The sequence below is a fragment of the Aethalodelphis obliquidens genome, unplaced genomic scaffold (assembly GCF_003676395.1).
Source record: "Aethalodelphis obliquidens isolate GAN/ISIS:26980383/991018 unplaced genomic scaffold, ASM367639v1 scaffold5, whole genome shotgun sequence".
Lineage (NCBI taxonomy): Eukaryota > Metazoa > Chordata > Mammalia > Artiodactyla > Delphinidae > Aethalodelphis > Aethalodelphis obliquidens.
Genome location: NW_020837949.1, coordinates 50,673,557 through 50,696,321, shown reverse-complemented (window position 1 = coordinate 50,696,321; position 22,765 = coordinate 50,673,557). Strand labels below are relative to the sequence as shown.

Sequence of the window (22,765 nt, the reverse complement as noted above, 5' to 3'; positions counted from 1 at the left end):
CACAGGGCTGTGAAGGGCCGGGACAAAGCCCCCTGGGACAGGATGTCCTGGCTGAGCTACCATCACAAGTCATCTCACCCGTTCATGTGTCCATTCCTCACTGCTCAGGTGACTCCCAAGTCCCATGTAATCGTCATCATCCCTTATTCTTAGAAATGCTTTACTTCCGTGTTACTCAGTGGTCACTCACGACCTTGAGCATGGTGCTAGGGACACAGCTCTACTTTACAGCGCTTACCACCTAATTTCACTGCTTGACTGTAGTTCCCTTGAGGGTGGGAATGATGATTTCCTCCTACCTCAGCATCTAGCAGTGCCTAAAACACAGTAGAGGCTTCTTCATTGTTTCTGGAATTGAAATGATTTCTTTTGATCTTTCACATTCTAACTATTTTACAAATGAAACCTGGGAAGTTCATGCTTAAGGTCACGAAATAGTAGGGGAAGTGTTCCAGGAGATGGGCTAGATGCTGAGACTGAAGTGCTTTAAACAAACGGGGAGGGCGGTTCAAGATGGCACCATAAGAAGATCCGGAACTCACCTCCCTCCACGGACAAACTGAATCTACAGCGACATATGGGACAGTTTCCTCTGAAGAAACCCCAAACTACCTGAGCAACTCCCATACATCAGGTGAACAAGGAAAACAAACCCATATGCCTATAGTGAACTGAGAAATCATTCTTAAAGGGCTTGCACAGGACTTACCCACCCCTAGGACCCAGCACAGAAGCAGCTGTTTGAAAAACCCCCACACTCTCTATGAAAGAGGCTTATTTGTTATCATAAAGCATCGGCCTGGGGGTAGGCATGTAATTTAACACGCACCTAGGGACCTGCTGGTGTACTCTCTGGGGACCGAGGCCATCAGACACCATCTTTGCACCCTCCCTCTGCCACACTTCAAAGCACCAGTATTTCCCAGAGAAGGGCTATGACACATCTCTGGTGCCCTTGTTTTTGTGGCTGCCACCTAGGAAACGCCCCTTGATCGTCTGGCTCTCATGGCCAGCAGGGCTTGCATTCCTGGGTCCCTCGGGACTGTAACAATCAGACTGTTCTTGGCCAGCTACCACCCCCAAAGCACTGTCAGACAGCAAACTGAAACACACCCCTAGTCTTTCTGTGAAAGAGGCCCAGTTGCTCGGCCTGAGGGGCAAGCTTCTGGTTTGACATACGTCTAGGGGTCTGCTCTCGGAACAGAGGCCAATGGATGCTACCTTTGTGCTCTCCATCTGCCTCATTCCAGGTTGCTGGTATCTCCTGGAAAGGAGCTTATACAATCGTCTGGCTTGTGATTTCTGTGACTGCCACCCAGTGACACTTCTAGGTCACCTGGCTCTACTGGCTAGCAGGATTTACACTGTGGTCTGTATATACTTGTGTACTTTAAAAGCTGCTGCCTGAAGGTCTGGCTTGTAATCAGCCTAAATCTAGGTGCTGACTGAGATCCTCTTTGGGGCACTGACAGGTGTTGACCAACCCTCAACTATTGGGAGCCACTAAAAACAGGCTGCTTGGACAATCACAAAGGTTTGAGAGACAACAAAGAGCTAGGGTGAGGTTGAATAAAGTCCTCTCTTACATGAGACCACTCCCTCACGTGCGAGGAGACTACTTTACCTTCTGCATGGAAACAAACACAGAGTGTCAAGGAAAATGAAGAAACAGAGAAATATGTTCCAAACAGAGGAACAAGATAAAAGCTCAGAAAAGGTCCTGAATGAAAAGCATATAAGTGATTTATCTGCCTGCTAAAGAGTTAAAAATGCTTAATAAGCTTGGGGGAAGAATGGATGAACACAGTGAGAACTTCAACAAAGAAAGAGAAAATATAGGAAAGGACCAAATAGAAGTCACAGAGATGAAGAATACAATAAATGAACCAAAACAGACACTAGAGGGGTTCAACCACAGACTAGATGAAGCAGATGATCATTGAATTCAAAGACAAGGCAATGAAACTCACCCAATCAGAGCAGCAAAAAGAAAAAAGTGAAAAAAAAGTGAACACAGCTTAAGAAACTATGCTACAACATCAAGCAGACCAACATTTGCACTATAGGGATCCCAGAAGAAGAGAGAAAGGGGCTGAAAACTTCCCTAACCTGGGGAAGGAAACAGACACTCAGACCCAGGAAACCCAGACTGGAGGTTCCAAGTAAGAGGAACCCAAAGAGACCCACACCACAACACATTAAAATGTCAAAAGTTAAAGACAAGGAGAGAATCTTAAAAGCAGCAAGAGAAAAACAACTTGTTACACACAAGGGAACCCCACCTACATGGCTATCAGCAGATTAGATTTCTCAGCAGAAACTTTGCAGCCGAGAAGGGAGTGGTATGATATAGTGAAAGTACCGAACGAAAAAAACTTGCAACCAAGACTACCTGACAAAGTTGTCACTCAGAATTGTAGGGGAGAGAATTTTCCAGACAAGCAAAAGCTGAAGGAATTCATCACCACTAGACGAGCCTTACAAGAAATGTAAAAGGAACTTGTTTAAGCTGAAATGAAAGAGTAGTAATAGGAAAACATATGAAAATATAAATCTCACTGGTAAAGGTAAATATATAGTAAACTTCAGAATAATGTTGTAAGGGTAGATTAATCACAAAACTAGTACGAGATTAAAAGACAAAATTAGTAAAAAAATAACTATAACTACAATAATTTGTTAAGGGATATGCAAGATAAAAAGATATAATTTGTGACATCAAAACCATAAAATGGCAGGAGGGGGAGAGTAAAAAAGTAGAGCCTTAGAATGCGTTCAAACTTAAGTTGTTACCAACAGGTATTTATAACCGTCTATTTTAAGTTGGTATGTAGTCCTCATGGTAACCACAAATTAAAAGCCTATAGCAGATACACAAAAGAGTAAAGAGAAAGCAATCTAAGCATACCAATAGAGAAAATCATCAAATCACAAAGGAGGAGAGCAAGAGAAGAAAGGAACAAAGAACTACCAAAGAGCCACAGAGTAATTAATAAAATGGCAATAAGTACATATCTATCAGTAATAACTTTAAATGTAATTGGATTAAGTTCTCCAGTCAAAAGATGGAGTAGCTGAATGGATAAATTTTTTTTTAAAAAGACCATTATGTTGCCTATAGGAGACTCATTTCAGATGCAAGGACATACACAGACTGAAAATGAAGGGATGGAAACATATTCCATGCAAACAGAAACCAAAAGAAAGCTAGGGTTATATAGACTTTCTTTATATCTGCAGTAAATAGACTTAAAATTAAGACTGTAATAGACAAAGAAGGGCATTACATAATGATAAAGGGGTCAATCCAACAAGAGGATATAACACTTTTAAATATTTATGCACCCAACATAAGAGAAATAGCAATACAATAAGAGTAGGGGACTTTAATACTCCACTTTGATCAATGGATAGATCATCCAGAGAGAAAACCATTAAGAAATAGTGGCCTTAAATGACACATTAGATCAGATGGATTTAACAGATATATGGAGCACATTCCATACAAAAGGAAAAGAGCATACATTCTTCTCAAGCACACATGGAACATTCTTCAGGATAGGTCATATTTTACAGGCCACAAAACAAGTCTTAATAAATTTAAGAAGACTGAAATCATATCAAGCGTTTTTCCGAACCACAATGGTATAAAAGTAGAAATCAATTACTACAAGAAAACTGGAAAAGTCAAAATATGTGGAGATTAAACAATGTGCTACTGAACAATATGTCAAAGAAGAAATCAATAGAAAAATCAAAAATACCTTTAGACAAATGAAAATGGAAATACAACATATCAAAATGTATGGGATGCAGCAAAGCCAGTTCTAAGAGGAAAGCTCACAGCAATAAATGGCTACCTTAGGAAATAAGAAAAATCTCAAACAACCTAACTTTATACCTCAAAAAAACAGAACAAATGAAACCCAGAGTTAGTAGAAGGAAGGAAATAATAAAGATCAGAGTGGAAATTAAATGAAATGCAGACTGATAAGAGAAAAAAAAAATCAATGAAACTAATAGCTGGTTCTTTGAAAAGATAAAGAAAACTAACAAACCTTTAGCTAGACTTGCCAAGAAAAAAAAGAATGTAAAACAGATAGCTAGTGGGAAGCAGCCGCATAGCACAGGGAGATCAGCTCAGTGCTTTGTGACCACCTAGAGGGGTGGGAGGGAGATGCAAGAGGGAGGGGATATGGGGATATATGTGTACATATAGCTGATTCACTTTGTTATAGAGCAGAAACTAACAACATTGTAAAGCAATTATACTCCAATAAATATGTTAAAAAAAAATTAAAAAATCAGAAATGAAAGTGGAGATGTTACAACTGATACCCCAGAAATACAAGAGATCATAGGAGGGTACTATGAATAATTATATACCAAAACATTGGACAACCTAGAAGAAATTAATAAATTCCTAGAAGCATACAATCCGCCAGGACTGAATCAGGAAGAAATAGTAGTAATCAGTCTTTTCAGATTTTCTAAGTAGACTGAATCAGTAATCAAAAATCTCCCAACAAACGAAAGTCAAGGACCAGGATGGCTTCACTGGTGAATTCTGCATACATTTAAAGAATTGAAACCAGTCCTTCTCAAATTCTTCCAAAAAATAAGAGGAAGGAACACTTCCAAACTTATTTTATAATGAGGCCAGCATTACCCTGATACCAAAATCAGACAAGGACACCACAAGAAAATTACAGACCAACATCCCTGATGAACGTAGATGCAAAAATCCTCAACAAAATATTAGCAAACCAAATTCAACAATACATTAAAAGAATCATACATCATGATCAAATGGGATTTTAGTCCAGAGATGCAAGGACAGTTCAACATCTGCAAATCAATGTGATACACCATATTAACAAAAGGAAGGATAAAAATCATATGATCATCTCAATAAACACAGAAAAAGCACTTGACAAAACTCATCATCCATTTATGATAAAAACTCTCAACAAAGTGGGTAAAGAGGGAACATATCTCAACATAATAAAGGTCAGATATGACAAGTCCACAGCTAACATCATACTCAGTGGTAAAAAACTGAAAGCTTTTCCTCTAAGGTCAGAAACAAGACAAGGAAGCCCACTCACCACTTTTATTCAACATAGTATTGGAAGTCCTGGCCAGAACAGTTAAGCAAGAAGAGGAAACAAAAGGCATCCAAATCGGAAAGGAAGAAGTAAAGCTATCCCTATTTGCACATGACATGATATTATATATAGAAAAAACCCTAAATAACAAAAAACTGTTAGCACGAATAAAGTCAGTAAAGTTGCAGTATCAAAATCAAAATACAAAAATCTGTTGCATTTCTATACACTAATAACAAACTATCAGAAAAGGAAATTAAGAAAACAATCCGATTTACAACTGCATCAAAAAGAATAAAATACCTTGGAATCAATTTAACCGTAGAGGTAAAAGACCTGTACACTGAAAACTATAGGACACTGATGAAAGAAGTTGAAGAAGACACAAATAACTGGAAAGATATTTCATGTTCATGAATTGGGAGAATACTGCTACAACGTTCATACTACCCAAGCTACAGATTCAGTGCAACCGCTATCAGAATTCCAATGGCATTCTTCACAGAAATAGAACAAACAATTATAAAATTTGTTTAAAACTATAAAAGATTCTGAAGAGCCAAAGCAATCTTGAGAAAGAAGAACAAAGCTGGAGATATCACACGCCCTAATTTCAAATTATATTATAAAGCTACATTAATCAAAATAGTATTGTATTGGCATAGAAACAGACACATCGATCAGTGGAACAAAATAGAGAGCCCAGAAATAATCCCATGCATATATTGTCAATTAATTTACAACAAAGGAGCCAAGAATGTACAATGGAGAAAGAACAGTCTTCAATAAATGGTGCTGGGAAAACGGGACCACTATCTTACACCATACAGAAAAACTAACTCAAAATGGATCAAAGATTTAAACATAAGACCTGAAACCATAAAATTAGAAGAAAACATAGGCAGTAAATAAGCTCCTTGACGTCAGTCTTGGCAATGATTTTTTTGGATTTCATACCAAAGGCAATGGCAACAAAAGCAAAAATAAACAAGTGAAACTACATCAAACTAAAGATCTGCACAGCAAAGGAAATCATCAACAAAATGAAAAGGCAGCCTATTGATGGGGAAAGAAATACTTGCAAATCATATATCTGATAAGGGGTTAATATCCAAAACATATAAAGAACTCATACAACTCAATAGCAAAAAAAAAATCCAATTTAAAAATGGGCAGAAGGGGCTTCCCTGGCAGCACAGTAGAATCTGCCTGCCAGTGCAGGGGACACGGGTTCGAGCTCTGGTCCAGGAAGATCCCACATGTCACGGAGCAGCTAAGCCCATGCGCCACAACTACTGAGCCCGTGTGCCACAACTACTGAAGTCTGCACACCCTAGAGCCCGTGTTCCACGACAAGAGAAACCACTGCAATGAGAAGCCCACTCGCCACAGCTAGAGAAAGCCTGCGTGCAGCAATGAAGACCCAACGCAGCCAAAAATAAATGAATAAATAATACATTTTAAAAATTTTTAAAAAAAGGGCAGAACATCTGAATAGACAGTTTTCCAAAGAAGACACACAGATGGCTAATAGGTACATGAAAAGGTACTCAACATCACTCATCATCAGGGAAATTAAAATCAAAACCACACTGAGGTATGACCTCACATCTGTTAGGATGGCTATTATCAAAAAGACAGGAAATAACAAGTGTTGGCAAGGATGTGAAAAAAGGGAACGCTTGTGCACTGTTGGTGAGAATTTTTTAAGGCTACTCAAAAAATTAAGTCTTACTACCATAATTGGATCCAGCAATTCCACTCCTAGGTATTTATCCAAAGAAAACGAAAACACTGACTTGAAAAGATGCATTACTTACAAAAGCTAAGATAGGGAAGCAACCTAAGTGTCCACCAATGGATGAATGGATAAAGAATATGTGGTACACACACAGAGGAATATTATTAATCAGTTAAAAAAAGAAATCTTGCCATTTGTGACACCATGGATGGGCCTTGAGAACATTATGCTAAGTGAGATAAGTCAGACAGAGAAAGACAACGTATGATCTCACTTATATACGGAGTCTTAAAATAAAAAAGGGCTCATAGAGCAGATTGGGAGGGGTGTGTGTGGGGGTGGGTAAAATGTATATGGGTGGGTAAAATGGGTGAAGACGGTTAAAAAGTACAGACTTCCAGCTATAAAATATGTCACGGGTATGTAATGTGCAGGATGGTGACTAGAGTTAACGATACTGTATATTTGAGAGTTGCTAAGAGTAAATCTTATAAAGTTTATTTTTCTTGTGATGAAAACTTTTAACTATGTATGGTGATGCATACATAGTTAATGAGACATATACACAAATATCGAATCATTTTGTTGTACACCTGAAATTAATGTATATACGTGTCAATTATATCTCAGTTGTTTTTTTAAAAAAGTAAATGCTATAGAAAAAACTAGTGTTATTACTTAGAAAGCTGGAAACAGGCCTCAAAAAGGGGCCATTTCCTGTTCTAGCACCTTTCCCAGATTCTGAGAAGAGAAGACTGTTGTAGGAGGAAAAGGTCAACTCAGAAGGGCCAAGAATAAACAAGAGCATTAGTGAAAGAGCTTACACCAATCCGACCTCCACAGTGACCAACACATAAATGAGACCTCAGTTCAGAAAGATGCAGAAGAGCACCGTTGGTTTAGAAACAGGCTGCAGATATTTTCAGCTGCACTTAAACATCTCACTATCCCTGAGCTTCCAGCTCAGACACAGCAGGTTAAGTCTCACGTTATGTGCCAACCCCAAGTGGCTGCCTGTGTGCAAGGCTGCAGAGAATTTGAGGCTGTGTCCAGGCTCAGGAAAAAGGGGACTGTGGTGCATTCACAGTGTTGGCCATGTGTTACATATTTGACATCAATCGTCCAGCCTATTGAGATTAAAATAGATAGCTAGTGGGAAGTAGCTGCATAGCACAGGGAGATCAGCTCGGTGCTTTGTGACCACCTAGAGGGGTGGGATAGGGAGGGTGGGAGGGAGGGAGACGCAAGAGGGAAGAGATATGGGAACATATGTATATGTATAACTGATTCACTGTTACAAAGCAGAAACGAACACACCATTGTAAAGCAATTATACTCCAATAAAGATGTTTAAAAAAAATTTCAGTAAGTAATAGGGTATGTGAAGAAAGAGCTTCTCGCAAGCTAGAGAACTCTGGCCTGTAGATTAGCTCCTGATAGAATGCCAGTAATTAAACTCTCTGATATACCAATTAACACTGGGAAAAGGTCTCCAGTGGAGTTCCACAGGGCTCTGTCTTATGTCCTATCCCAGTCAAAATGTTTACCCATGACTTGGAATAAGGCATAGAGCGTACATTCATTGGCATATGGAGCTGGGAGAGGCATTTGCTCTGATTAATTGTTTAAAGACTGGAGACTCCTGGGCCTTTGTTCCCCTGTGGTGCTGGGGAGGAACTCTGAATGTATCAGGAGCCCAGTGCCCTAACGTCACCTTGAAGGGAAGTTGTGGGGACTAAGACTGGGCTGCCTTGCCAGGTCTTGCCTTTCTGAGAAGGAAGTGAAAGCCCAGCTTCCTCATACAGGATGACCACCTTGTGGTACCACAGACCCTCTGGCAAGGTGCGTTCCGGATGGGAGCTGGCAAAGAAGTGTCAGGGCGGCGTCCACTGCTCAATAATAATTGGATGGCCAGGATGCATGTGGAAGTTGTGGAGCTGCTGGGCCCAGCAACCTAGTGCATTGGGATGCTCTCTGCAGCCTCCCTGCCCTAATGGCCACAATGCTGCACTTGGGGTAGAGCCGTAAGTTTGCAAAGAGGAACAAGAGGATCAGAAGGAACGAGACACTGGGGGAGAGAGCAGGTGCCAAATGCAAGCCACTGCCACTCAGCATTGCCAGGCAACGAGTGTGCATCACCGGCTGTGTCTGGGGAAACTGATTTCCTGTGTTGGTGGGGGCGTGTGCCCACAGACAGCCCTCGCTGGGGGAGGAAAGGGAAGCCCTCTCTCCAAGACACTGGAGGAGGCTGGCAGCAGACAGGCCTCCTTCATACTCAAGTCCGTGACTTCACGGCAATCCTGTTAACTTCCTCAGTCTTCCACTGCCTATCATCCCTGCACCGCTTGAAAGGGAGGGAACCTTATGTACCAAATCGTCCACAAAGTAAGCAAAGTAATTTCAAGGCAACAGCATTTCTTCCCCCTTTTTTTTTCCATACCTGCTAGCGCACTGACCAAGAAGTAGGCCGTAGAAAGGAGTTTCTGGTTGTGGACCACATCCTCTGGGCCTGGACACTCGCCCTGCACACTGTACCCCACTAGCCGCAGGAAGGCCACGAGATCCCGCTGCTGTGAAGGCTTCAGCTTCCCCAGCACCGCCAATGAGGGTGACAGGCTGCTGACTATGTCCTCACACTGTAGGGAGAGATGGGGGGGCGGCAGGGAAGAGAAGAGAGACAGATCTAGTAAAGCCACAGGCCAAGCTGGGCACAACATAGGCCTCTGCCCCATGACACACAAGCCTTGTAGTGAGATGGAGAGTGGTCCTCCAAATATAGGTCCACCTGGAGCTTCAGAATGAGACCTTATCTGGCATCCTTGCAGATGTAATTTAGGTAGGGATCTCGAGATCATCCTGGATTGGGGTGGGCCCTGAATCCAATGGTGGGTGTCCTTTAAGAGACAGGAAAGTAGATGGCCATGTGAAGACAGAGTAGAGATTTGAGCGATGTGGCCACAAGCCAAGGAATGCCAGGAGCCACCAGAAGCTGGAGGAGGCAAAAAAGGATTCTCTCCTAGAGCCTGTGGGGAAGCATGGCCCTAATGACACCTTGACTTTAGACTTGTGGCCTCCAGAATTGTAAGAGAGTAAATTGGAGTTTGTGGTCATTTGTTACAGCAGCCCTAGGAAACTAATACACCCTTCTATTCACATCGACTACCTTTCTGCAGTTAGAAAACTAAGGACCTGGGAATAAGAAAAAAAAGAAGCTTTAGGGTTAAAAGGAGGTGGGGAAATTTTAGACACCATTTTATCCCAGCTCAAGGCCTTATCCCAAGAGATCTAGCCCATCCACATCTCCAGAAAACCATGCGAAGACACTACCTTGAGATGTCTCCGGTCTTACCACTTGCTCCAGAACCAAGAGTAATTCTTCATCAAACAGGACCGCCTGGAGGACGTCATTCAGAGCTCTCTGTTGCTGCTCTGGCAGTTCCACAAAGGGATGGAAATTCCTCTCCAAGAACAGAGGGGCTGTGAAAGCAGCAGAACATACCCAGTCTCGTGACTTATCTCAGAAGGAGGACCAGTAACTTGCTTTTTATAGCTAATTGTCCTCTGTTCTTTCATAAACACTTCCAGCTGCAGTCTTGGAACTCAGAAATAAAGGACGCGTTAAATACCACCCTGCATGTTTTTTACTAACCAGTCAAACTACTAAAGGAAGAAAGAGGGAGGGGAGACAGAAAGAGACAAAAAAACAGAGAAGAGGGAAGCCGGGTTTTGTTTCAGACTTTAGTTTCCTGCTGACTCACTAAACATTAAGTCTAATCAGTTATTTTCTGGAAAAGTCATTTAGAATTATTAAATTATCGAGGCTGAATTACTGAACATCAGGACTTTTACAAACCTTCAGAGTCATCGTGCAAATTCCAAAATACATTCTTTTTCATATCTTTCTAATACACTACAGATTTTGTATCCTTTAATATTAAATGCATGCTTTTCAAGGGGCTGGCACAATTTTCACTGGGCAAACACAGATATTCCACTTTCTCCATTCTTCTTCACCCATCCTGGAGAATGGGTTAGAATCCCAGCTGGATTACTAACGTCCTCTTCAGGATGCTTGAGCCGCTCCCCTTAAAATCTTCCGTTTTCATTTTAGGACAGTCAAAAGTTTCTAGTGACTTAAGCCCAGTGGGAATTTAAAAACAAGATTTGATAAACCAAAGCTTTCCTATACAGGGATGCAGACCAATATATAAATGCACCCTCCGCTGATGTCAAATTCCAGACAACAGTTATACTCAAAAACTGCTCTGTAAACACAATTAGTTCCTCGCCAGCCCCAGTCTGGAGAGAAGGGCCGTCCTGGCTGGTCTAGGGTCCAAGTGCACAGAGGCGGGTGCCCACCCTACTCCTGCCTAAACTACCCAGCCTCCCCTCTCCATGCCAGGCTGACTGGAATGACCAACTGACAGGGTGGACTGGTGGGTAAGGAAGTTATAAGAAAGCTCAGCCTGTCGTGTCACTTCCTGTAGTGCAGTTCAAGGCTGTAGCACCACTGCTGATGTGATTCTAACCCGTGACATTGACATCGCTTAAGTGGCAGCTGAAAATCACACCCAGTTACCGTGAGGGGGCCTGCAGCCCTGCATGAGATGGGAAAGCCTTAAGATTGGACCTTCACTGCCAATTCTGTCAACATTGATATTTCTGCTACAGAAACAAAAGCATCTATATTCTGGTTTGGGACTCGTTGAAGCCCCACTGATGAGTCTCTCCTCTAACCCTCCAAGCCAGAGATATTCTGAGCTGGTTCTAGCTCTTTTTCCCTAAGCTCTTAATTATTCGCTTTCTCTTTTTCCTTGCCCATCTCCTCTTCCACTATATACTGCACTCCTACTAATTCCTGCCCTACCCCCTACAAGAAACTTTTTTAAAAAACACAAAATGCTGTGGGGAGCGAAAGGAATTGCTGCAGGCAAGTCACAGGTACTGCCCTCCTCCTCGCGGGATGCCTTGGCATCTCACGGCTTCATGCCACGTGGATAAGGGCCTCCAAGAGAGCATTTTGTGAAGCTAACGAAGCGCTGCCTGTCTTGGCAATGAAGCCTGGAATAAATGAAACAAGTGCAAAACTTGGGTTCTCTCTCCTTGCTGCTGACTAGCTCTTCCTGGTAGTCAGCAAGACTCCTGTGGTTCAGATGAAAGAAAATGTTAGGCCCCTAACTCTTCCCCTCCTCAGCCTCCTACCCCTTCCTTAAAACAGGCCATCCAAGACCTGAGGTTCCCTAAGATCTGACCAGGGTGAGCCCTGATGAGTGAACTAGAACTGATTCAGGCACCGTCCTGTCTGTCCTCAAATGTTTTCCATGAAGTCACTAAGGAGTCACCGCTTCTGAAGGACGCATCCCCTCCTGGGGTACGGCACTCAATTACCCAGCAGCTCACCATGCCCCAGCCTGCTGGCAATACCTTGTTTTAAAACACTCAGTGGCCCATCCGAGGCAGGCAGCCCTTGCCCAGCATCTGGCGTGTCCCAGAACGCAAACTCTCGTAAGGGCAGGAGGTCCAGGAAGGCAGAGTCACTTCTCCTCTCGTGCTCGAAGCCCCCGTGCTTCCCTTGCAGGAGGCAGAATTCTGTAATGTGGGGGAAAAGGACAAGCTGGGCATTAGGGTCAACCTTGTTGGCACATCCCAGACCTGGCTTTACCTAAATCAAGCAGGGCAGGGGGACGTGTCCACCCTCTTCCTCATACACCCGCTTCCTACACATTATGCTATTTGACCAAAACTCAGCCACTTCCTACAAATACAGGAGAAATGGTTGTTCTTAACATAAGGTTCTCGTGAACAGGCAGGAAGCAACCTTTCAAACATCAGAAGTACTTCCTTAGCCTGACTGGAACAAACCAGCTCCAACAAACAACCCACCATATTTAACTGAGAAAATTGGAATTTGATTGATAAATCTGATTTGACTAAACTGATACAGAATTATTGACAATATATTTAGGTGCACAAGTGGTTACGTGGCTCTTGGAGAGTCAGTTATTCTTCGTCAATAAACTATTTTCTGCAATTATATGAACGAACCTTATAAACATGTTGAGAGGAAAATCCATACACAAAAGAATATATTCTATATGAATCTGTATGAAGAGACCAGTCTTTTTTTTTAAAGCCTTATCTTTTAGAGATATTTCAATAGTTATAGACAAAATAATATAATGCCTACAATTTGCTTCAAAACAATTGACTAGGGGTGGAGAGAGGTGGGAAAGTTATAGATGAAACATGCACTGCCCTAGTTATTGAAGCTGGATGGTAGGTACATGGGGTTCACTATATTACTATCTGTAGTTCTGAACATGTGTGTAATTTTCCATAATAAAAAGTTTTTAAAAATTATAAAAAGAAATGCCCCTTAAATATTTCCGTATTTGAGGGCCCAACTAAAGTAACTAAGTTGTAGGTAAAAATGCAACAGTGTGGGGCTTCCCTAGTGGCGCGGTGGTTGAGAGTCTGCCTGCCGATGCAGGGGACACGGGTTGGTGCCCTGGTCCGGGAAGATCCCACATGCCGCGGAGCGGCTGGGCCGGTGAGCCATGGCCGCTGAGCCTGTGCGTCCGGAGCCTGTGCTCCGCAATGGGAGAGGCCACAGCAGTGAGAAGCCCGCGTACTGCAAAAAAAAAAAAAAAAAAAAAAATGCAACCGTGTGTCCTTGCTAAGTAAAAATTGTGTGAACTCAAGAATGAGGGTTCTCCCTCTTGCACTGTTGGAGGGAATGTAAATTGATACAGCCACTGTGGAGAACAGTATGGAGGTTCCTTAAAAAACTACAAACAGAACTACCATATGACCCAGCAATCCCACTACTGGACATAACCTGAGAAAACCGTAATTCAAAAAGAGTCATGTACCAAAATGTTCATTGCAGCTCTATTTACAATAGCCCGGAGATGGAAACAACCTAAGTGTCCATCATCGGATGAATGAATAAAGAAGATGTGGCACATATATACAATGGAATATTACTCAGCCATAAAAAGAAACGAAATTGAGCTATTTGTAATGAGGTGGATAGACCTAGAGTCTTTCATACAGAGTGAAGTAAGTCAGAAAGAGAAAGACAAATACCGTATGCTAACACATATATATGGAATTTAAGAAAAAAAAATGTCATGAAGAACCTAGGGGTAAGACAGGAATAAAGACGCAGACCTACTAGAGAATGGACTTGAGGATATGGGGAGGGGGAAGGGTAAGCTGTGACAAAGCAAGAGGCATGGACACTACCAAATGTAAGGTAGATAGCTAGTGGGAAGCAGCCGCATAGCACAAGAACCGCCTGGAGGGGTGGGATAGGGAGGGTGGGAGGGAGGGAGACATAGGGAGGGTGGGAGGGAGGGAGACGCAAGAGGGAAGAGATATGGGAACATATGTATATGTATAACTGATTCACTTTGTTATAAAGCAGAAACTAACATACCATTGTAAAGCAATTATACTCCAATAAAGATGTTAAAAAAAAAAAGAATGAGGGTTCTCCTGACCCACCTCCTACAGTAATGAAAATAAAAACAAAAAGAAAACAAATGGCACCTAATTAAACTCAAAAGCTTTTGCACAGCAAAGGAAACCATAAACAAAAGGAAAAGACAACGCCAGGATGGGAGAAAATATTTGCAAATGAAGCGACCAACAAGGGATTAATCTCCAAAATACACAAATAGCTCATACAACTCAACAACAAAACAATCCAATCAAAAAATAGGCATTAGAACTAAACAGACATTTCTCCAAAGAAGACAGATGGCCAAAAAACACACGAAAAGATGCTCAATATTGCTAATTATTAGAGAAATGCAAATCAAAACTACAATGAGGCATCACCTCACACCAGTCAGAATGGCCATCATCAAAAAATCTACAAACAATAAATTCTGAGAGGGTGTGGAGAAAAGGGAACCCTCTTGCACTGTTGGTGGGAATGTAAATTGATACAGCCACCATGGAGAACAGTATGGATGTTCCTTAGAAAACTAAAAATAGAACTACCACATGATCCAGCAATCGCACTTCTGGGCATACACCCAGAGAAAACCATAAATCAAAGAGATACATGCACTCCAATGTTCACTGCAGCACTACTTACAATAGCCAAGATGTGGAAGCAACCTAAATGCCCATCAACAGAGGAATGGATAAAGAAGATGTGGTACATATATACAATGCAATATAACTCAGCCATAAAAAATAATGAAATAATACCATTTGCAGCAACATGGGTGGACCTAGAGATTGTCATACTGAGGGAAGTAAGTCACAGAACAAATATCGTATGATATTGCTTATATGTGGAATCTAGAAAGATTACAAAACTGAAATAGAGTTAGAGATGTAGAAAACAATCTTATGGTTACCAGGGGGAAAGAGGGGAGGGATAAACTGGGAGACTGGCATTGACATATACACACTACTATATATAAAATAGACAGCTAATAAGGACCTGCTGTATAGCACAGGAAACTCTACTCAGTACTCTGTAATGACCTATATGGGAAAAGAATTTAAAAGAGTGGATATATGTATCACTGAATCACTTTGCTGTACACCTGAAACTAACACAACATTGTAAATCAACTCTACTCCAATAAAAATGTTTAAAAAAGAATGAGGGTTCATTTTATGCTTCTATTTAATAATTTGTGTACAGGCTATGGCATGAGAATGCGGCTGAGCCTAGTACTTGCATGACATGTGAAAGGCATGGGTATTAGCACGTGTTTTCAATTGCTGTGAACACTGGTGACATCCATAAAGACAGGACAGCTGTCTAAAGACAAAGAAAACAAGCTTTCGTTTATTCAGCCGACGACCCACCCACACTCCTAGTCATCCAGGATGCCCCTGGCTCGCTCCACCCTATGCACCAGGCACCGAGGTGGATAAGCGTGAACTGACCCCCAGGGAAAGCTCCCCAAGGACAAGGACCATGACCATTAACACAGCCTCAAATCCTGCCAATAGCCCTGTGGGGCCCCCCAACCATATTCTGGGAGTCCAAGACCCCAGCACCACTCTTCCTTTACACATAGGCACAGCCCCCCTGAAGGCACTGCCAACTCCTTCACTCTTTGCAGCATCAGGCACTGCAAGGAGCCAGAGATTCAACAGGACCACAACCTAGGCCTTGACAGTAAGTGTGATATGAGTGGAAGAGGCGGACAGGCCACTGAATCCAGAGTGGCAGGTGTGGAGAAAGAAGCAGAAAAGGATTCTTGGACGAAGCAGTGTCTAAGTAGCCCCCAAAAGCCTGGGAGGAATTAGCTGGGCCAAGAGGCAGGGCGCACACTCCAGAGGCTCACGATAAGGGAGAGTGGAGGGTTCCCAGGCGGTGGGTTAACCCTGGCTGTATCACTACGTTGGGAGGCGCTGGTGATGAGAAGCAAGGCTGGACATGACGTGCCTGGAAGGGCAGACTTTATCTTGGGACAAAGGGAGCCTCAGAAGGGTGTCTGAGCAGGTGAGTGAAGTGACCAAATGTGTATTTTTTTTTTTTTGCGGTACGCGGGTCTCTCACTGTTGTGGCCTCTCCCGTTGCGGAGCACAGCCTCCGGACGCGCAGGCTCAGCGGCCATGGCTCACGGGACCAGCCACTCCGCGGCATGTGGGATCCTCCCGGACCGGGGCACGAACCCGTGTCCCCTGCATCGGCAGGCGGACTCTCAACCACTGCGCCACCAGGGAAGCCCCAAATGTGTATTTTTAAATAATCACGTCAGCTACACTGTTAGGATGGGAAAGATTCAAAGCAGAGGAGCCAATTAAGAGTCTGTGATGGGAACGAGGCGGGGGGTGTCAGTGTCGGCCTCTGGACCTGCAGAGAAGTGCACAGACCCGGGAGGGTGGGAAGCACAGGTTCACGTCCACAGGTGCCCAATCAGAAGTTCGTGCTGAAAGGACACTGGTAAATGCCTAATTCTACAAAGCAAAGGCTAAAGTTCAAGACAATAACATGATGTTTCTGATTGGCCATAAGAGGTGTTGGGGGGGGTCTGTTGGCAAAGGGAGGGATCGTGGCTGAGCGAACCCCTCGTCAAGGACGGGCTCACAGATGCCTCCCCCAAGGGACACGGAGGGAGTGGCCTCCTCTCGAAGTTTCAGAAGACAGCCAGGATCCTCGTCAACTGTACTCCCACCCAGAAGGTGGGAGGAGAGATCGAGCAGCCTCTTAAGGGCCCTTCCAGCCCCTGTAGGGCTGTTTATGAAGCCGGATCAGAACGTTCTGCAGGAAGAGCAACAGAAAAGAGATGGGAAAAAGCAGCAGAACTGGCTTAAGAATCAGGCAGTGTGTCACACGAACAAGGGCCTGACCACCAAGCTGCACGGGCAGGGCAGGCAGCAGCAGGAGAGGGCAAAGGAAAGGGCTTCCTAGGCCAGGGTGTGGGAAGAGAGCCAGAGGAACCCTGAGGACTCCCCAGGGCACCTCTGCTCAGCAGCGCAAAGAGTTTATTGTCAAGACAGCAGAAGCAAGTCAAGATAGAAGGCTTGAAACTGAAATGCAAACAGGAGAGCCTCGCCAGGCAGGCTTTGTCTTTCCAACCCCATCTGAGAAAACAGACGCCCCCTGTGGGAGCGACAGGTGCCCCAACAGAGCTGCATGCAGGGCAGAGCACCTCCACCTCCTCGGAGAAACAGGGAGGGGCTCCCGGGGGCCCCAAAGCCTGGAACGGCAGCCCCAGCCTGGCCCCCAGCCACCAAAGGGTCCTCAGAGCACTCATGGGCATCCTCGGTGCGGGCCAAGCTTCCAAAGAGCCTGACAAAAGCAACACCTCCACCACCAATCCATCTGGACAGGATGACCAAGGCCTCAGCAGCCTGGGCTGGAGTCACACATGCCCACGTGGTCACACAGCTTATCACACGCTGATGACAAAAGCTGGGGGGGCAACTTAATCATCTAATAGGCAGTTTGTTCAGTGGACGGATAGTCTTTCAAAGAGAAAGAATCATCATCATGCCCAGGATGACGCAAATTTGGAAGCTTAGACCTAAAGGATGCTTGCTGGTCGCGATTCTTGGTATTCCTGGTATCCCATGGGTCCCTGGCCCACCCCTAGACCAACTTCCTACAACTGGCACCTTCGCTTCTTGTCTCCCCCCCCCGCAACACAGGCTGCTCTACATGCGAAACGAAAGAGGGAGGGTCAGTGATTGCCCTTCACGTCCCTTACACATCCGCGGGCTTGTCCACTGTCCCATAGGACAGTCAGCATTCCGAGCGCCCACGGTTGTAGCTGAACGGTGGTACCTAGCGTGGCCGAGTGAGCAGAAGGCTGACTCCCGGAAGACACCCGCATCCCTGGCCTGGTCCCCGCCACCTGACAGAAAACAACTGGGGGAAGGGCAGGAGGCAGCCACGGACATGTATGGCCCGTCACGGCACCCTTTTACAATGTTCTCATCATGGAGAATCGAAAGTGCACAGGGACAGAGTAGTACAGGGAGCCTCCGCACACGCATCGACCGGCTGTGACGACCTCCCCCACCTCTACCCACCACACACACCCCTCACTCTCCGCCATCGTGCTTGAAGCAAACCACAGACATATTTCCATTTCATCTGTGAAGAGTTCACTGTAAATCTCTAAAAACTAAGATGACGCTTTTCATAAGCATAACCATGACATTGTGATCATACCTAAAAAAGTTAATTATTTATGATGTTACATATATTAATTCATGTCCCCAAAAAGCAGTCAGACACTTTTCTTGGGTTTGACACAACCTTTTCCTGGGAAGAGTGTGAGGGAAGAGCCGTGAGTATCTAAGACAAGCCACACCAACTGTAAAACCCTATTTTCTTCAAGTGATGCAGTGACCTCCCGGCTTTGAACACACTGCTGATCAGACAGCAAGGTCAAATGCAGCTCTGTGGGCTCCCTACAGGGACGGGAGGTAAGATGATCACAACGATGACAGTATTATTAATAGCTAAGGTGAGTACTTAATAAGCCACCGCTCTACCGGGCACTTCACACAGCGCATCTACCCTGGTCCTCACCGCAGCCCTGTGAGGGAACGTCTTTCCCCTCCCAGACACGGGAAGCTGAGGCCCAGGCGGCTTCAGCAAGCTGCCTGAGACCTCACAGGACCCCGTGGCGCTGGGGCCGATGCCCAGTCCGTCCAACTGCAGAGCCCACGTTCTTCGCCCTGTGCCCCGTCGGTGAAGCACGCCCCACACCGACATCTGGGCATCCCTCACCAACACCCTCCCACCGCGGCCCTCCGTCTCACTTGTCTTGAGACATCCCCAAACTCTTCCGATACCTCTTTCTTCTCAATCCCCAGAGCAGCGGGGGATCCTCTACAAGTGTGTGTCTCAGGGGAAGATGGGGTGTCCCTCTGCGATGGCTCAACCGCCTCCAGAGAGCTCTGAGCTGAGGCACACTCACCGAACTGGCCGTCTGCTCTCACATACAGCTCGATGACGCCGTAGGCGATGGTGGTGGGAGCCGGGATTTCCAGCACCACATTGCTGTCCTTGATGATGTTCCCATCCTCCATCGCTGACACCTGTGGGCAAGGGCGCATGCTCCCACCTGTGTGCTCAGGCTCCCCCAGGTTTCTCCTGCCCCCATGTGGCCAGCCTAGTGCCTGTGCACAAAGAGTGCCAGGGAAATGCCCATGGAATGGAGCAGAAAAAGGGACCAGCGGGCAGGGGCCAGGATTTAATCCTTGTCGGCCTCATGATGTCCTACACGTATTCCAAAGTCAATGGCCAACCTGGTGGCACAAAGGCGAGATCCCAGTTTGGGATACAATGAAGTTAGGTCTATGGTGCTGAATAAAGAAGACAGAAAACAAGATAACTTCCCATTTCCCTCGTGGAGGATTATGGAAACAACTCTGAAATCCTCAGAAAATCCTCAGTGGTAAGAGAGCCCGACTAGGAGAACCTAGCTGAGAGCAAGACCCCCCGAGCACATCCTCCTGGACCTCATGGATGGCACACGGTGCAGTCAGATAAAACCAGGGGAGAGGCACAAGGATGACAGAAGGGCGGGCAGGAAATGCCGAGTCAGGCACCAAAGCTCTCTCCTTCAAACCCTGTCACAAATATGACCCTTGCCCACCGTGGCCTGGGGAGGAAGGTGAGAAGCTATTCGTTGCCCAAATGCTGGAGATCAGAGACATCTTTAGCAACTTGATCCTGGTCACAGTGTGATGCCAGCTGGTCTCCTGACTCCCAGGCAGGCTCCAGGCCTTTGGTGGGGATCACCGTGGATAGAAATATCGGCAGGGCCAGCTGAAGCCATCTCCCATCAGGCCTCATCACTCTGTCCGGCCTGCCCACCCCAGGGAGAGTCCAGCCCTGGACCTGTATCTCCACCTCCTAAATACAACTTTTCTGGGTCCTCTAGTATAATTTGAAAGTTACCCCAAGAAGTAAATCTCTAAGAAAAGAATATCGGGCACCGTGGCAAGCTGGAGGGGACACAGTCTGGGGCTGCAGCCTCCGGTGCCAGTTCGGTTCCACTGAAGCTCAGGGATCAGCTTGGTAAGACTGTCTGTAACTTAATCCAGAAGCATCTGTGTATGTATATAAAGACATATGTACAGATCTTTACCTTCCCTAACTCAATCCATTAGGGATTTAAGGCAGCTAAAGCAAAGGAATCATTTTGAGACCCTTGGCTCTGAGGGGCTCTAGGGGTCATCTGTGCGTCGACCTAGCCAATGCTCATTTGACCCATTTGCTTTTGGGAAAGCACCTGATCCAACCCTGCATGGCCCGTCCAAGTGTCCTATCACCCCGGCCTTGGGTTTACTTCAGGAATGAGCACGGACCGGGAGGGTCCAGTGAGTGCTAGCCCTGAAGCACTCTTTCCACTGGGGATGAGGTGGGAAGAAAGCCAGGAGCTGCCTCCCCACAAGCTTATATGAGAGGGAATCTACCCCAGGGAAGGCAGCCCACAACCTGCTCTTGAGTCCTGGCCTGGATCCAGAGGTGACTGAAGCTAGATCACCCCAAATGTTTCAGTTACGTGAGCCAATAAATTCTTTCTCGATTAAACCAGTTTGAGTTGGATTTCTGTTAACTCACTACAGAAAGAATCCTGACGAATGAAGACCCCACCCGAAGAGGCCCCTGACCGAGGCCCCCGTGGCCTCTGACCCGGCACCTCCACCCGCTGGGAGCGCACCTGCACGGTCTTGGTCTGGATCCCCACCATGCCACCGCACTTCTCCTCGATCTGGACGTGCTCGGATATCACACACTTCCGCGTCGTCACTATCTTCTGTGTCAGGACACACAGGACCTCATTCTTCCTCTCCAGCACCTGCTGCAGCACTGAATTCTTCAGATTTATTGTTCTGAAAAAGAAAAACGCCCGTGAGTGGCCTCGTACCTCAGGGGAGACTGATGCAGTGTGAATTTTCGCCTCTCGCACAGCTGGCGGCTGAGGAGCAAACAGTTGACAAGCAGCATCGTTTATTTTCCGGTGATGAGAGAGGGGCCAGTACATCCGGAGAGGCAGAAAGCAAAGTCTCCCAAGGCCACGTCAGAGCTGCCAGGCCTCCAGAGAAAGGCTGGACACCGGGGGGCGGGGGGAGGCGCCTGTCAAACAGGAGCAAGAAAGAAACCCAGTGGGCGTGGCAGCTGCGGTCCATCCGCTCACACCGGGGACTCCACCCTGTCATTTAACCAGAGGCCGCGGGACCACAGACATCACAGGTGTGGGCAATAAATACAGGATTTCTCTGGGGGGAATGCTGACCAGTGCTTTTCACACAGGAGAGGGGAACAGGCTTGAAGCACGAACAGCAAGGAAAAAAACTGGACTTGAATTTAAAAGGTACTTTTTAATCTGTCTGTCCAGGAAGGACATGTAATCTCTTAGAAGGGATTTTACATCATTTTACAGATGGGGAAACTGAGGCCAGTTAGGCGTGGCCTGCCCAGGTCACCCAGCAGAGACTTGGGGCTCCCAGGTGGCTCCTCTGGGGAACTTCAAGAACAAGGTAAATTTCCATCTGCGGAAGATGATTCGTTGCTTGGAAGCAAACGATGAAGTGCGCTCTCTGGAGGTCCTCCTCCGTGCTGTTGCGTTCATGGAGTGGACAGGAAGAAAACCAAATGAGAGTTAGTGTCAGCACAGGAACAATTACAGTGTTCATCCTGTGCTTTTTAAACAATCCCAGGTTAGTTACCTTGAAAGCTCACCACCACCCCCAACAGCGGTGGTCACCCCGCCCCGCAGGCAGACGCAGGTTCTCCAGGCTTCAGCAAGCGTCCCCACAACAGAGGCAAGTAGCTGGAAAGGTCCTGTCTCCATGTAAAAAGCTGCCTGGTGCGGAAACAACCCGTGTCCAGAAACAGATGAACAGATAGGCCAGCGTGGTCCATACACACAGTGGGACGTTATTCAACCACAGAAAGCACTACAACACAAACGAACCTTGAAGACATTATGTTGAGTGAAAGAAGCCAGGCACAAAAGGACAAATATTGGATGATTTTACTTATATGAAATAACTAGACTAGGCAAATTTAGAGCCACAGAAAGTAGATTTGAGGTTACCAGGAGCTGAGGGAGAGAGTGTGTGGGGTTCTTGCTTGACGGCTACAGAGTTTCTGTTTAGGCTGATAAAAAAGTTCTAGAAATGGATAGTGCTGATGGCTGCATGACAGTGTGAATGTACTTAATGCCACTGAACTGAACACCTAAGAATGGTTAAAATGGCAAATTTTATATTTTATCACAATAAAAAAAAAGTAAAGACAGGAAAGACTGTCCGATCTCAGTAGTGGTCAAAGAAATGCAAATTATAACAATGTTTCACACATATTAAATGTCATAAAGACAAACTGACAACAACAATGAAATTTGGCTACAAACTTAAAGAAATGTGTACATGGGAAACCCAGAGGATAGTACACGTGTGATCGGGAAGG

At 45.3% G+C, this 22,765-nt stretch overlaps 1 protein-coding gene across 1 annotated transcript in view; it reads right to left on the bottom strand.

Annotated features, from left to right (window-relative positions):
• Window positions 1-22,765, bottom strand: part of GSDME (gasdermin E) — a 93,617-nt gene that overhangs the window by 34,627 nt on the left and 36,225 nt on the right. The window contains exons 3-7 of the mRNA XM_027102375.1: window positions 21,012-21,183; window positions 19,260-19,380; window positions 12,274-12,438; window positions 10,199-10,326; window positions 9,290-9,485 (exon numbers count right to left, since the gene is read on the bottom strand). Coding sequence (XP_026958176.1) covers window positions 9,290-9,485; window positions 10,199-10,326; window positions 12,274-12,438; window positions 19,260-19,380; window positions 21,012-21,183 — 782 coding nt within the window. The remainder of the gene's footprint in view (window positions 1-9,289; window positions 9,486-10,198; window positions 10,327-12,273; window positions 12,439-19,259; window positions 19,381-21,011; window positions 21,184-22,765) is intronic.